The sequence below is a fragment of the Callorhinus ursinus genome, unplaced genomic scaffold (genome assembly GCF_003265705.2).
Source record: "Callorhinus ursinus isolate GAN/ISIS: 27379988/994484 unplaced genomic scaffold, GSC_fseal_2.0 scaffold15, whole genome shotgun sequence".
Classification (NCBI taxonomy): domain Eukaryota; kingdom Metazoa; phylum Chordata; class Mammalia; order Carnivora; family Otariidae; genus Callorhinus; species Callorhinus ursinus.
In genome coordinates this window covers 46,292,877-46,307,906 of record NW_027397077.1, presented here as the reverse complement: position 1 = coordinate 46,307,906, position 15,030 = coordinate 46,292,877, and the positions used below count along the sequence as shown (strand labels likewise).

Here is a 15,030-nt window from a genome sequence, read left to right as displayed (position 1 = left end):
TTCCATGAGCGGCTTCCGATGGCTGCTCCGATGCTGGCCAGAGCCAGAGCGACCACATCCCGGCTAGAAGAGAGGCGCAGAGCCTAGCCTCTCTATGAGGAAGCTGCATGCATGCTTGTATCCCATTGGCCAGAATTCAGTCGCATGGCCACACCCACCTGCAGGGACGCCTGGAAACTGTAGTCTTGTTCCAGGAAGCTGTGTGCCCAGCTTAAAAAAAAACTCAGAGATTCTATTACAATGGAAGAAAAGGGGGACACGTTGGAGGACAGCTATTAGTCTCTGCCGGAAGGCGGTAAGACAAAACTAATTAAGACCGTGTGCTCCAGTCACATCACGTGCGTGAGTTACCGGAAGCATAGTTATAAGGATGTTTGTCGCTGCATTGTCTGTTGTTGCAAAACGTATTGGGAACAAAAATCCATCCCAATGGGACTGGTCAAATAAACTGCGGTATATCCGTAATGTATGCAGCTGCCGGAGTGAAGCCGCTCCGCCACCTGACACGGAACGATCCGAAGATCAAGTGTGAAGTGAAGAAAAAACCGACAGAACGTCTATGTTCCCGGAACAGGGGTAACGTGTGAACACACACAGGCACTCGGGCCGGCAGTGGTGCCCCTGGCCTTGGTGGTGCTTCTGGGGCAGGGGCTGGGGAAAGTGAATGCCAGGGCCCGGAGGAGATTCGTGCTCCACTGTGCACCTCCCCACACCGTGTGAACTTTTCTTTGCCATGTGCATGTTACCTATCAAAATCACCAAAAAGCAACCAATTCAGCTAAGTTTATTTGTGAAACAAGGAAATAAAGGTTTCTCTTAAAAAAACCAAACACAAACTTTAAGATAACAAAAACCAGGCTTCTAGCCTCTTCTTCTGTGGGTGCCTCCCCATCGACAGGGCTGTTTGCTCAGGTATCACACTGAGCAAACCCAGGCTGTCACTCTGGCCTCTTGGACGGCACAGGCGTCCCAGGCCACTGGTACTGAGTGCGGCTCTGGAATGGCCTGTCCAGGCCTCCCTACCCAGCACCCAACACTTGTCCTTCTTGGAATGCCCTGGAGGCCTCCTGCCCCCGCCCACCATCTTCCAGGAAAGCTCTGAGAAGGAACCTCCTGGCCCACTGACAGCCCTCTGGGCCCCGGATCCTGGGGAGCATGACACAATGGCCCCACAGTCACAAGCCGTGTTGGAGCTAGTGCCCTTGGTGTCCTGCCATGAAAGAGGGCTGGCAATGCAGGTGGGTGCCAGGCCTGACCCTCAGCACCCCCGTGGCCCCACTGAGACCACCTCTCTCTGGCGGTGGGAATGACATAACCATCAACGCCCTTTTTCTCCAGCTGCCCGAAGACCCCAGGCCAAGCTTAGGTACAATGGCAGAGACATGGACACACAGCACCTCCCTCCTCTTGTTTACAGCTTGCTTTATTCTGACTTAGCCCCATGTTTAGCTTATCACATCGATTCTGATGTCAGTCCCTGTCATCCTACCTTCTGAGTGCCTACTATGTGGCAAGCACTATTCTAGGGGCTAAAAACAATCGAATTATGGCTATTGCTCCATAAGCATCTGCCGGCCCTTCACTATTTCCTAATCCTTATAGCAGCCCCTGCAAGACAGGCCTCCTTATCCCCATTTCACAGATGGCGAGCTGGAGCAGGGGGAGGGGAATCGCCCAGTCCAGGAGGGCAGAGCAGAAGGCACAGAGAAAGGACGGGACCTGCAGGGCTCACTCCAAACCCCACGCTCTGCAAAAGAACGGGGAAAGAGCTGCTCACAGAACCATGGTTCCCTTTCCACGTCTCTTGTCTGCTTGGACGGGGGCCCGGAACACAGAGCACTGGGTCTCGTCCACTTGCCCCCCCCACTTCCCCAGCAGCCAGCTTAGGGCCTGTGCACTGGCCAGTGTTTCTCTGTTAAGCAAAAGAAGGAGCCCAGAGCCTCCTAGGGCTCGGGATGCACAGGGACCTGCCAGGACCTCTGATTGTCGCAGGTTCTCACCCCAGCCCTCGGGCTCCTAAGAGGAATTTCCACAGCCGCACCTTCTGCTCCTTTTGTTTTTTATTAAAAAATAGATCAAGAAAATATACACACTTCAGCCCACCCACCGGAGTGGGCTTTGAGGAAGCCAAAGCGCCATGGGGAGGAGGCAGAGGGATGAGAAGGGCCAGACCGGTCCTGGGTGCCCAGGCTTTGGAGAAAGGAGGTGCCCTCAGCCGGCCTAGGCAGGCATGGCCCTGAGAGATCAGAGTCTGGGTCATGTTGCTGAGCAGGGAGAGGGCAGGTGGAAGGTGGAAGGGGGAGGCAGCCCCCAGCTAGAGCAGAGGTGGCCAAAGGCAACTGGGAACACAGAAGGTGAGACAGGGCCTGCGTGGGGCTGCTGCCTACAGAAGGTCCCATGACCTCCTCCTCCTCCTCCCCCAGCGACTTGGCACTCCCTGGTCTTCTCTCCAGCCTGCCCTGCACAGGCCCCAGCAGGCCTTCCGGCCACGGTGGTCACACTCGGGCATTGATAGCCTTCCAGCGCTCACTGTCTGTGCTGTTGATGCTGCCTGTGTGGCAGGGCATGGACGCAATGTCGTCCAAGCAGGCCACCCCACCGGCCGAGTCAAACTGTGTGCTAGCAGCTCCTGCTGTCTCGGGGCCCTCCCGCCGGGCCACAGCGTAGGGCTGGGGCAGGTGCATGTCCGGTTCCTCGGTCTCGTCCACTTGGCATTTGTAGGAGAAGAGGATCTTGGGCTCTGAGCTGGTGGGGAGGGGAGAGGGGCAGGGGAGCCCCACTGTTTGGTTAGGAAGGCTTCCTTCTCTGAACAACAAGGCTTGCTGCCTAACGGCCACCCCAGGAGGTCACCAAAGTTTGGACTCTGGAATCCAATGGGACTTGTTTTAAAACTCAGCACACTGACTTTGAGCTCGGACAAGGATAAGTTTCTCACTTGCCTGTTTCTCACTGTAAAATGGGTACAACTCTGACCTTGAGAGGCTCTTAGCAGAGGGTAAACAGAGGTAAATTCTGGCCTGAGGTCCTCAGCAAACACTAGCTGCAACCTCCACCCTTGCAGTTTTATGACCACCTACTTTGCACTTACTTAGTCCCTCAATTCTCAGGATAACTCTGATAGGGAAACGCTGTACCCAATTTACAAAAAGGAGCCCAAGGGCCAGAGACATAAATGCGTGTACAAGGTCCCACACAGATCAGGGCTGGGCTGAAAGCCAGTCTAGCCCCTCTCACCCCACCTCTGATGCCCTCCCCCAACTTTCCCCCCCTCAGATCCCCCACACCTCCTCAGACCCAGCACTTCTGCCATGTCAGGGGCCCAGGATCCAACCCTCAATCCCCCATGTCCTTAGCATCCCATCTCCCTGCCAGGCCTCCAAACACACACGGGCACCAACGTGCACCTCACGCTATGCTCCACTACATGCCCGCCTCCCGGAACCCTGCTCCTCTCCCCAGCCACTCCCAGCTAGAATCCGTGAGCGTGGTGATTTGTGTCTTCTTTGTTCCCTGCTGTGTGTGGCAGCTGCAGCAGTGCCCGACACCTAGTAGGTGCTCAATGAATGCTTGCTGAAAGAGTGAGCTAAGTATTCTAAAATGAAAAGCAAGCCAGTGTAGAATAATGTGCACAGACACTCTCTTGTGGGGAAAGTGTATATATGTCTGTGTGTGTGGCATATAAAATGTGTATATGTATGTAGGTGTACGCATGCGTGCATGTGTATATATGTGTGGATGCATGTGTAAGTACAGACATACACACCTCATCTGCCTCATCCTTCCCGGTGTCCAAGCCTGAACTGGGAGGAGAGAGGCGCAGGACCCCGAGGCTGAGGATGCGCATGCGCAGGAAGCTGGAGGCGCAGTTCCACAGGCAGCCACGCGGGGGCGCCCGCGGCCCTCAATCCACCCGCCGCTGGGTGGCAAGCCAGGCACCAGCTACCACCCCTGTCCCAGGCCCCTGCCTGCCCGCGCCGCCCCCGGCTCACCGCGCCCCCCATCCCCTTGGGAAGACTCACCCAAAGAAGCCCCGGAGGAAGGCCACATAGATGAGGGGCGCAAAGAAGCTGAAGTAGAGAAATGTGGTGGCATCTACACAGCTGGGGGGCAGGAGGAACGGGTCAAGGAGGGGCCTCCTCTGGATGGGACCTGGGCTTAGCCTCCCCCTGCCCGCCGCTCCCACTCAGGCCTCGCCCCACACCCGAGCCAGAGGACACCCCGTTCCCCGCCCCACCTACCAGAGCCCCTCGATGATGTCGGCGCAGAGCAGCGCGCTTCCCAGCCCCTGTAGCAGGTTGAGCAGCGCCAGGATGCCTGCATACACGTAGAAGCTCCTTCGCGCTGGGGGGTTGGGGACCGTGAGGCCCTGCCCTTGCCTCCGCCCTTCGTCCCCAGCGTGTCACCTGAGGCCCTTCTGGGCCCCCAGGAGGACCCCTCCCTCTCACCAAGGGCTCTCCAGCAGGAGAGTCACAGTAGCCCAAACAGACCCTGCCCTGCACCCATCCCTGTGCCAGAGCCACCCACCAGCTGCTTACAAGGCAGGGAGATGCGCTCCTTCAGCGGGGTCTTGGGGAGCACAACCACCAGAGAGTAGACCTGCAGAGACAGAGCAGGACTGAGAAGGATGCTGGGCACACCAGGCCCAGAGCTAAGCCGAGGACCAAGACATCCAGGCCCGCCTCAGGCTCTAGGTTCATGTGGCCACCCCCAGGGTGCCGAGGCCCAGAAAGGGGTGGGGGCACCCTAAGCCTCACCAGGAAGAAGAAGCAGGAGCTGACCAGCCAGAACTGGCGGCCCCCATGCCCATAGATGTTGAAGTCCTCAGCCGACAGGTGGGCGTCAGGGTACAGGATCTCCAGTGTCCCCTGCAGGGGCAGGCAGAGGAGGGCCTCAGTCTCCTGCCACCTGGAAAGCCCCCTCCTAGGGGGCTCCCTGATACAAAGCACCCAGAGCCCTCCACCACACCAAGCCCAGCTCCCCAGCCTGGCCTTCAGAGTTCCCTGTTCCAGAGTGCTCCCTGGCCTTGCCCTGCTCCCTACCCACCTAAGCTCCAACACCGGGAGCAGGTTCCTAAGGAAGGAGTCTCTAGATGCGCAGCTCTGTGTGTGGTCTGCAAACCTGTATGTTCCCCACCTGGGCTGCTTGTTACAACAGCAGGTTCTAGGCATCCTCTCCACCCCCACCCCAGCCTGGAACTGGAATTGGATTGGAGTGGTGGGGAGGGGGAGAAGAACCTGCCTTGTTAACAAGCACCCCAGGTGATTCCTTAGGCGCATTTAAAGTTTGAGAACACTGCACCTAATAAACGTTCAAACCTGGACCCAGAACCAGGGAGCAGGGGATGCTCAGCCTTCAGTGACCCCCGGCCTCCTCCAGGGGGACCCCAGAGCTGCACCTGCCCCACCTCCCCTCTTACCTGGGTGACAGAGTAGGCCAGGGACAGCACCGTGGTGATGGCCAGCACCCGCTTGATGCTTGACTTGCTCTCCAGGTGACCTGGAAGAAACGTGCTGGTCAGTCAGCAGGAGCCAGCCGGGTGACCGTGGTGGGGTCGGTGCCCGCTAGGGAGGGACAGGGAGAGCACTGGCCCCAGCAGCACACGCACCAAAGGCAAGGCCCAGGATGACCACACTCAGCTCGATGGCCAACAGGAAGAAGCGGGTAATCTCCCACAGGATCTGGACACAGAGCGGGCAGAGTGTCAGCCTGGGGGCCCAGTCACCCCTTTCCCCAGCGCCCAGCACCCCCCCCGCCCTTGTCAGCAGGCCCGGCCACACCTTATCGGCAACAGTCGCAGCATCCGAGGTGCTGACCGTCATGGACACCACGGCCCGGGCGATCCCCACCAGCGCCACCACGAACACCTGGTGGGGTGAGAGAGGGGATGCCATGATGGGGTCCGGGAACGAGACCGCTGCGAGTTGCAGGGCCTCTGCAGGAGCTGTGGATTCTTTGAGAACGGAAGGATTCCAAACCCGAAGAGTCAGGAGTGCGATGCAGGGAGGTGGGGAGATCCTCCACTGCTGGTAACCTCCGCCTGGCCTTTCCCTCTCGGGCCTCAGTTTCCTGGCTACCCTGGCAGCCTTGGAATTGTTAATAGGGGTGACATGGTGGAGCCCCACTGCCAGGACTGAATGCCAGCCCTGCTGCCTCCTGCCTCTGTGACCTCAGCCGAGGACCTACACCTCCGTACCTCAGTTTCCTCATCTATGAAAGGGGGTAAAACTAGCACCTACTGTATTTGACGGTTGGGAGGAGCAAATGGGTAAATCGATGTAGCGGAAGAAAGCCTGGCACCCAGTAAGGGCTAGGTACACATTTGCCTTTAGCGTTGTCTTATTAGCACTTTTAATCCCAAGCCATGGGGGGGAAGGCGGCTACAGGGAAGAGACCTCAGAGACCCTGCTGCCCAGCACGTCTTGCAGAAGTGCCTGTGCTCAGCATCGACGGATTTTGTCACCGGGATCCACTCTTCCTCTGGCAACAGCCTCCTTCCTCTCACATGGCTTGGGGTGGGGGTGGGGGGCCTGACCTCCCCCCACCCCCGCCGGCTTCAGGGACTGGCCTGTAACCCAGGGCTAGCCATTCCGCACATGCCATTCCCTGATTTGGGGATGGGGGTGGGACCCAAGGGAGTCTAGACACAGGCACAGCCAGGACACCAGGTGCAGCCACTGGGAAAGGAAGCTGGGGGAGGCGGGGCTGCAAGCCTGGAGATGCTGGGGCTGCCTGGCTCCATGAGCATGAGACTGAGAGAGACAGGGCCATTGGAGAAACCCCAGCTGAGAGGGACACTGAGACTGCGCCCTCACGGCCTTGTGGAGCCCCTGAATCCAGCCATGCCTGAAGCCCTGGGACTTGTCAGTTTCTCCATTAATACATTCCCTCCAGCTTCTGTGAGTTCACTTTGGTTTTCTGACATATGCAAACAGAAGAGTCCAGATCCATGCACAGTCTGTCCTTTGTGCCACGAAAACCATGTGGAACCCTTGGGGAGGCTGACACCACTCAACAGGGCAGGCTATAGACGCGACAAACTGCCGTGTGCCTCCTGTATGCCAGGCTGCCACCGGGCTAGAGCTACGCACGCTGTCTTCTCTGGGGCTCACAGGACCACCGCAAGCTAAAGCAGGCCCAGCACACACGGTGTGGGGAGGGGGGCGCTGAGGCCCAGAGAGGCCAAGCCACCAGCCCAAGGGCATTCAGCACAGCCAATGCTCACCACTGTCTCCTGAGCTCTCTAGAAAGGAGTCCCCAGGGACAAGAGGGCAGGGGCAGTGCTGAGTCCCCTGGCCCTGCTTCATGCTCCCAGGCCTTGGCCCTGGGTCCCTTCTCCCCTCATGCTCCCCCAGAAAGGGCATCTGCCTGCCTACTTATCTGTTCAATAAATACAGTAAGGAGTCAGAGAAGCAGTGGGAGAGAGGAAAAAACAGGCCTCAATGCCCACCCCTGCCTACCACCAACTCACAGGGGCAGGGGCTCCGATCAGCCGGCAGCCCCTGGGGCCTCCACCAGCAGCCTCCAGGGGTTCCTCATAGCCTCTCCTGCCCTGCCTGCCCACTGGCAACTCCTCTGTGAAGTTCTGAGCCAGGCCACAAAGCGGGGCCCAAGGAGCCACTCAGCTCTCAGGCAGTCGTAACTAAGAGGCAAAGAGAGTGGGGCGCCTGGGTGGCTCAGTCGTTAAGCGTCTGCCTTCGGCTCAGGTCCTGATCCCAGGGTCCTGGGATCGAGTCACACACTGGGCTCCCTGCTCGGCGGGAAGCCTGCTTCTCCCTCTCCCATGCTCCCTGCTTGTGTTCCCTCTCTCACTGTCTCTGTTAAAAAATAAATAAAAAATCTTTTAAAAAAAATAATAATAAGAGACAGAGAGAGGGGAGGACTCCAGTCAGTCAGGCCTGAGCCCTGAAGGATGGGAGCTGGACAGTCTGCACCTGGAACCTGCACCAAAGAGGTCTCACGGAACCCAATGGGGATGGACGGCTGGATGGACAGACAGACAGATGGAGGTGGCAGTGGGCATTTCTTCCACCTGCCAGCATCTCTTCCCCTACCCTCTACGAACGGCTCCCCAGTTTTCCTCCAGGGACCACCACCCTCCTCAGTCTACACAGCCTGGCAGAGTTGACCCTACCCTCCCAGCCTCAGAGTGCCCCTTCCCAGCTAGTCACAGTGATTGGCTCAGGGACCAACAGGGGATCCAAGGTGGGCCGGTCAGAGGGAGTCCCAGGTCTACATTAGCACCACTCCTCTTTGGCTGGTGCTGGCAGGGAGGCAGGATGTTAGCTCACAGCTGCTCTTGGCTATTTTTGACACCAGGCAAGGGAGAGCTCATCTGAGACAAGGCCAGAGGACAGCAGAGAGGCAGAGAGACAGAGTCCTGATGATGTCCATCTACCCCGGATCCACGTCTGAAGCTGGTTTTCATTACAGAAGCAGTTAATAATTCCCTTTTTCACTTAAGCCAGTTGGAATGAACTCACCAGAATATAGAAGGTGATAAAAATGGGGCTGGAGGTGATGCGGATCTTGGCCCGAGCGAACGGAAGCTTCCAGAGCAGGAAGATGAAGAAGAGCACATTGGGGATGAGCAGCAAGAGGTCCCAGTACCGGACCCTAGCAGATGGGTACAGAAGCCAGCCGACTGGTAAGGTTCCGTCTGCAACCCCCCGGCCCTGCCCGCCATCACACACGTACGCACACACGCACGCACGCACGCGGGAGACCCACTCAGGGCCGTGGCCTGCCTCACCTGGAGGTTCCGATATCTTCATAGAGCAGCAGCAGACAGCGATGCGGCACGCTGATGTTGGGTGCCACGGGTGGGGGTAGGGCTGTGCTCCCGTTGGCCCAAATCACCCCTTCCAAGATGCCCATCCCGCCAGCAGCCGGCCCTGGAGGAGTGAAAGCCCCCATGTGAGCAGTACAGGGGCTGCGTGGCCTTGGGTCTCTGGTCTCAGGGACCCAAGAGCAGCTCCCTACAGTGGGCCTGCAGCCCACTCTCCCACCCACCAGGCGGAGGGTGAGGTGTGGCTCCCCCACATGCCACAACACAACGCACAGACAGGGGCCCGGTCCTCTGCCTCAGCCTCTGTATCGTGACCCACACACAGGAAATGCCACTCCCAGTGATTGAGCCTTACACTGTGCCAGGCACAGCAGAGCAAGCTACTTGGCATGACCCCAGCTCACCGCCCCGATCCTGGGGGTCCTGGGGACAGACAGGGAGCAGAAGGGCAAGAAGCCAGGGTGCCCCTGCCCCTGGAATGGGACTAACAACAGCGTCCACCCTGGGAGGCTGTGGTGGGCACTGAAGTGATGTCTAGCGCCTCCTACAGCCCACACACGCACAGTCCGGAGTCCTTGGCGCAAGGCCCACTGGAGGCCCAGTGACTGATGCTGTGCAATCACACAGCCACCGAGCCCTGGAGTGGGGCATCACGCACACCTCAGGCAGACCACACCCCTTGTCATCCTCTGCTCCCACCTTGGAAAGGGAGACGCAAATCGGGGGGACATGAACTGTGCCAGGAAGACACACAGAGGTCTCTAAGTGGCGAAGGGGAGGGAAGGAGAGGCACAGCAGAGGGGGCCACTGCGGGGCGGGGGCACTGTAGAGAGGGCCACTGTAGAGGGGGCCACTGCAGAGGGAGCTGTGCTGCAAAGGCAGGGATGGGGGGCCGCGAGGGGGAAATGAGAATCGGCAGGGGGGCCCACAGCCAAGCATCTCCGAATGAGAGGTTAAGAGTCCAGCCTAGAAGACAGGAGAGCTGGTGGCCTGGGGCCCTGGGAGCCACCCTGGACAAGGCGGGCTCCCAGGTCTCTGGGCTCTCAGGGACAGGAGCAGAGGAGCTGGGTCCACACTGACAGCAGCAGGGACTTCCTCAGGGAGCTCAGGGGGTGCAGGGCAGGTGAGCTAGGCGTGGCCTGGGCACCAGGACATAACAGATGTCAGCATTAAAATGATGACTGGGACAGATGAGGCCTTATGACCCGGAGTCTTCACTTCTGGGTACATTTGTAATAGCCCCAGGCTAGCAACGGTCCAGATGCCCACCATCAGCAGTACGCACACATGGTGGCGCTCATATACGCAGTGAAACAGAAACAGAAAGAACAGGCTACTGCTGTGGGCAGCAACAGGAAAGGGCCTCACAGATACGGGGCCGAGTGGGGCCAGTTACAAATGCACGTGTGTGGCCTGACCCCACACAAAGATCCCGGTGAGAGGGTCACCTTTGTGGAGGATGGAGGGCATAGTGGGGGGTGGGGAACACCAGCTTCTGGTGCTTGATTGGGGGGTACACAGGTGTGCTCACCATGGCAAAATTTATTGAGTCATCCACCTATGATCTGTGCATGCTTCTGTATGGGTTACACAGCAGTAAAAAATTAGAAAGATGTGTTCTGTTTACACTCCACGAGTGCAGGTCTCCCATTCAGCAAGGAGCAGCCCGGGCCACGGAGCACCCTGTTGCAAGGATCTGCAGATGCCACAGGCACCCATGCTTGTGCTGTCGCTAACACGAGTCCTGAGCAGTAACAGGTGCGGGGCAAGGGCTGCAGGGGCATCCTTGTTACCATTCCAAGCCATGAAACGCGAGCGCTGCCTCTGATTGAAAGGGGGAGGAGACTGAAGCAGATGGGCCGAGACCTGGGGCTCAGACTCCTCTGTCCTTCTCCTCAACAGGCCACTCGCTGGCTCTGGGATCACATCCCCATCTGCAGCTTGAGGCCAAACCAACAGGGAAAACATACGCCCAACACATAGTAGGTCTGAAGGAAGGATGCATTCTTCATGCATATTCTTCCACCGGTGGCAGCACCACTTACTGTGAGCGAGGGATGAGTCTGGGGGCTGGGACACACCTGCCCTCCCAGGGCCGTCATTCCAGGAGGGGAGGCAGGCAGCCAGCATGAAAACCATGCTAACAGAGGAGTGGAACTGAACAACGGGTAACACAATAGAGACTACCAGGGTCCTCAACATCCACCCTTCCCTTTAGTACTGGAGCCCATGGATTTTAGTGCACACATGGCTTCCCAGGATAATGGCTATTTTCCGAGCTTCCCTGGCCACTGGCTAAGGCCACATGACCAAGTTTTATCCAATCGGAAATGAGCAGTGAATTTAATGGGTCGGTCAGTTTCAGGCCAAGCAATCTCCTTTCCTACTGCCTGGAACAGGGATGTGCTGGCAGGAACAACAGTAGCCATCTTAGACCACAAACTGAAACCATGTGTTGAGGGTAAGAGAGAAATGAGAAGTGCCTGGGTCCCAGACCCCATGGGCCTCCGGGCATATCCTGGACAGAGTGCACACAGACCACCATGCAACACTCAGGAATCATCTTCTATCTTGTTATCCTCACCTTTGTTTCAACAGCTAAGCCGGAATCCCAATGAATATAAAGAGGTACTGCTTTGGACGGGATTGTCAGACAAGCTGACATTTGCACTAGGTCTAAATAATTGAGAAGGAACCAGACTTGGAAAAATCTGGACAAAGAGCACACCGGGGAGAGAACAGGGAATGCAAATGCCATGAGGTACAAAGAGGCTTGGCCTGTTCAAAGGGCAAGAAGCAGGCCAGTGTGGCTGGCAGGGAGATCAGAAAGGTTGGCAGGGCCAGGTCACACAGGACCATATGACCACATGCAATGTGAATGCATTCTGAACGCAATGAGAAGGGTGTCACAAAGGCAGGTGACGGGGTCCCATGTCCACGTGGAGAGGACCGCTCAGGCGGCTGGGGAACACGGACTGGAGCAGGGCAAGAGTGGAGGCAGGGAGACTGAGGAGCCACTGTACCAGTGGTTGCAGTGGGGGTGGAGTGGAGGGAGCTGGGATGCCTTGGTCAGCCAACCTGAGCAGCCCACAGACACCCCCAGAGAACGCAGGAAGAGAGCAAGGATGTGGTAGCTTCTGGCCTGGCCACTGGATATTTTGTAACAGCTAGACCAATGCTGCAAATGTGTCACCACCAAACACTGTCCCCTTCTCCCTAGCTATCAAGGTGCAACTTTATTCCAGGACCCCTCCGTGATGCCCTGCTGCACAGGCAGGGGCCCCTCCCCTGGGCCAGAAGCTGAATCTCAACTACGGTAAGCCAGTGGCCTTGGGGTAGGGGCAATGTGGAACAGTACCGGGCACCTCAGCAGTGCGCAGGGGTGCTCCAGTTTGACAGGGGGATGATGGGGTGGGGTGCTATGATTTTTCATGGACAGAGTCCAAGGCTGCCACATGTCCTGCATCACGTGGGACAGTCCACCAAGTGAATGATCGTCTTCGTCTTTGCCAAGAGTGCCCTGAAGGGAGGCTCTGGTCAACGTCAGGAAGGGTGTTCTCCTTGCTGGGGGCAAGTTTAAGCAAGGGCATGTGATGAAATATGGGGGAAGTCTCCCAAGAAACGTCTTCCTTGATGACCATCAAGGCACCCTCCAGGAGGAAAGCCCCTTCTTTGCACCTGCATGTGGCCGTTGAGGGTCTGCTGTGTGAATGTGGCCACTCTGAGCACGGGGCTGTTACAGCCAGCAGGGGTGTGTGCCACCCCCCCCCCAAGACTTCCGCTTGAGAAGGAGGAGAGGATGACTGGTAAGTGACTAGAGTGGAAGGAGAGAGATTCCACCGCCCCCTCTGCCCCACTCACCATTGCCTGTGGAGCAATCTTCTGGTCCCAGCAGCCCAACACCAGCTCTGGCCTAGGACAGGGTACCAAGTGGCCCCAGGAGGGGCAGGTCCCAGAGAGCAGGCCAAGCACCCAGCAGCTGCTGAGAAGCTAAGAGGTCCCTTGTGGCAAAAAGAAGCCAGTGAGGATGACCAGGGCCCAGCAGCAGGAAGAATCAGATAGAGAGTCTGAAGAGAGGAAGCATCCCTTGGTTTTGCCTGTCCGGCACCCCATTTTTCTGAGGGGGGAACCTCAGCTCCCCCAGTGTCTGTCCATGAAGTTGAGGTACAGCTGACTCAAGCCCTTCAAAATTCCACAGAGTGCGCATGTGATTTAAGCCTGGCCAATCAGGATACTCCACTGTTCTGGCCAATAAGCATCAGCCTGGAGACTTTTGCTGTAATTGTTAAAACAGGTACGTTTTCTGCTAAAAGTGTCATGGTACTGTACAGAGCTGGACCACTTTGACCCCACACATGGCTACCCACCTGAGAATAAAGCCAACACAGAGGAATGTAGAGCTGAGAAACAGATGGAACTCCATCTCGGGAGACAGAGCCCCATGTGAGCTCCTGGATCTAGCCACACATGAGGTTAGTGCAACCCCTGGACTTTCTTTTTAGGTATAAAATCCAACAAATTCCTTCTCTACTTAGGTCCAGTTGAGTCTGATTTCTCTAATTCACTAACGAAAACCTTCTGGCTGACATGGGTTATGGAGTTGGGCAGCTCTGGGTGGCACTTCTGGCTCTGCCACCTACTTGCTAAGTGACCCTGAGTGAGTCATTTCTCCTCTTGGAGTGTCACAGGGACAATAACACCTACCCAACAAAGTTGCCCAGAGGATCAAACAAGAACAGAGAAGTAAATGCCTACAAAAGGTCACACCAAGGTAACTGCTGCTTTTTTTCCCAGAGGAGGGCCTGGGGGGTGTAGAGGGAAGAAGGGTTTGGTTCCGAGTGCAAGGGCCCCTTTTCGAAGGAGAGTACCGACTGCCCTCCCCCCACCAGTGCCTCTGCTGACTTGGTGACAGCAGCAGACATACTCGCTGAGCCCTCTCAGCCTTCTCACGAGGAGGGAAGTATTTCCGTTAACCCCCGCAGACAAAGCTCGGGGCCCACCAGGTTGTCTGTCTCTAGTGCCCAGGCCCCCAAGTGGCGACTTGCCAAGTGCCCCTCTCTGGGCGTCAGTTGCTCCACCTATAGATGGAAGGCTCTGGGCTCCATCTAGAGCTATGCTTCTCACACCTGAGTGTTGTGAACGTGCCGATTCTGATTCAGCAGGCCTAGGCCAGGGTTGACCTGCCATACTGCTAATACGATCCCAGCTGGTGCCTGTTCTCTGCTGGTCAGAGAAGCACTGTTGGCCATATCAGAATTGCCACTATGTGTCAAACCTTGCAAAATAACTGAAGCAATGATAAAAAATAAAACAACAGTGCACACTACCCGCAGACATAGGGCTAAGTGCTTTACATGTAGTATGCTCTTAACTATCACACCAGCCTCTGCTTGAGAAGAACTAGAAGGGGGAAAGGAGAGGCACAAGAGGGTTAAGTCACTGGCCCCATATTCTCCTCCCCCCACCTCAGGCAAGCTCCTGGGCGTGGGGGCAGAGGCCTGGGCAGAGACAGAGAACTAAGGGGTCTGCAGGCTCAGGAGATGGGGGACAGATGATGGGACAGGGTACAGGAGATGGTGGGAAGGCTGGCTGAGGGCAGGGAGAAGGGGCAGAGCCCAGACGTGAGGGATGGGGAAGGGAATTCTCAGAGGAGCTTCCAGGATGCTGAGTGGCCTAAGGCCACCCCAGACCTCTCCGGACCAGGGAAACTGGGACAGACTGTTTCTTCCACCTGGGAGGGACTTTCCTGACCTTGTTAACATTCCAGAGGCTATCTTCCCACCCACCACTTGGGCCTCCAGCTCCCTCCCACCCTCCCTCTGTAGCCAGCCTATGGGGCAGAATGCCAGGCTGGCGCCAGTCATGCAGTGCCAGACCTGCAATGAGCCCCTGGAGAGGATCTTCCCTTCTCTGGGCCTCAGCTTTCCCATCTCTCATCTGTGCAATGGGATTGACCAGGACTGGACAGAAAACCCCAGGGGAGACAGAAAGCCCTGAGTAAAAGAGAGAGGCTATACTTCATAGTTTCTGTAACACCCCTCAGTGCTTCTGACCCCTAGCAGGTTGTTGAGCTTCTAAACCCTGGAACCAAAACAGATTAAGAAGGCTCCATAGGCCCAAAGCCAGCCCCTCATCCTTCAGCCTTGAGCTTGGGGGGAGGTGGACGCTGTCCTAGACAGGCCAGTCCTGGTACACTGCCAGCAGCCCAGGCAGGAGCCCCCAGGACAAAGGGAAGCCCCCCCCCG

The 15,030-nt window shown here is 57.2% G+C and overlaps 1 protein-coding gene across 2 annotated transcripts in view; it reads right to left on the bottom strand.

Annotated features, from left to right (window-relative positions):
- Nucleotides 1-2,042: 2,042 nt before the first annotated feature.
- The window catches only part of TPRA1 (transmembrane protein adipocyte associated 1), a 14,876-nt gene continuing 1,888 nt past the window's right edge, over nt 2,043-15,030 (bottom strand). For both annotated transcript variants that reach the window (XM_073901737.1, XM_025885395.2), the window contains 10 exons: nt 8,750-8,891; nt 8,481-8,613; nt 5,778-5,864; nt 5,606-5,678; nt 5,417-5,496; nt 4,755-4,865; nt 4,536-4,596; nt 4,239-4,341; nt 4,020-4,100; nt 2,043-2,745 (listed from right to left, as the gene is read on the bottom strand). In XM_073901737.1, coding sequence (XP_073757838.1) covers nt 2,496-2,745; nt 4,020-4,100; nt 4,239-4,341; nt 4,536-4,596; nt 4,755-4,865; nt 5,417-5,496; nt 5,606-5,678; nt 5,778-5,864; nt 8,481-8,613; nt 8,750-8,874 — 1,104 coding nt within the window. In that variant the 5' untranslated portion in view covers nt 8,875-8,891 and the 3' untranslated portion in view covers nt 2,043-2,495. The remainder of the gene's footprint in view (nt 2,746-4,019; nt 4,101-4,238; nt 4,342-4,535; nt 4,597-4,754; nt 4,866-5,416; nt 5,497-5,605; nt 5,679-5,777; nt 5,865-8,480; nt 8,614-8,749; nt 8,892-15,030) is intronic.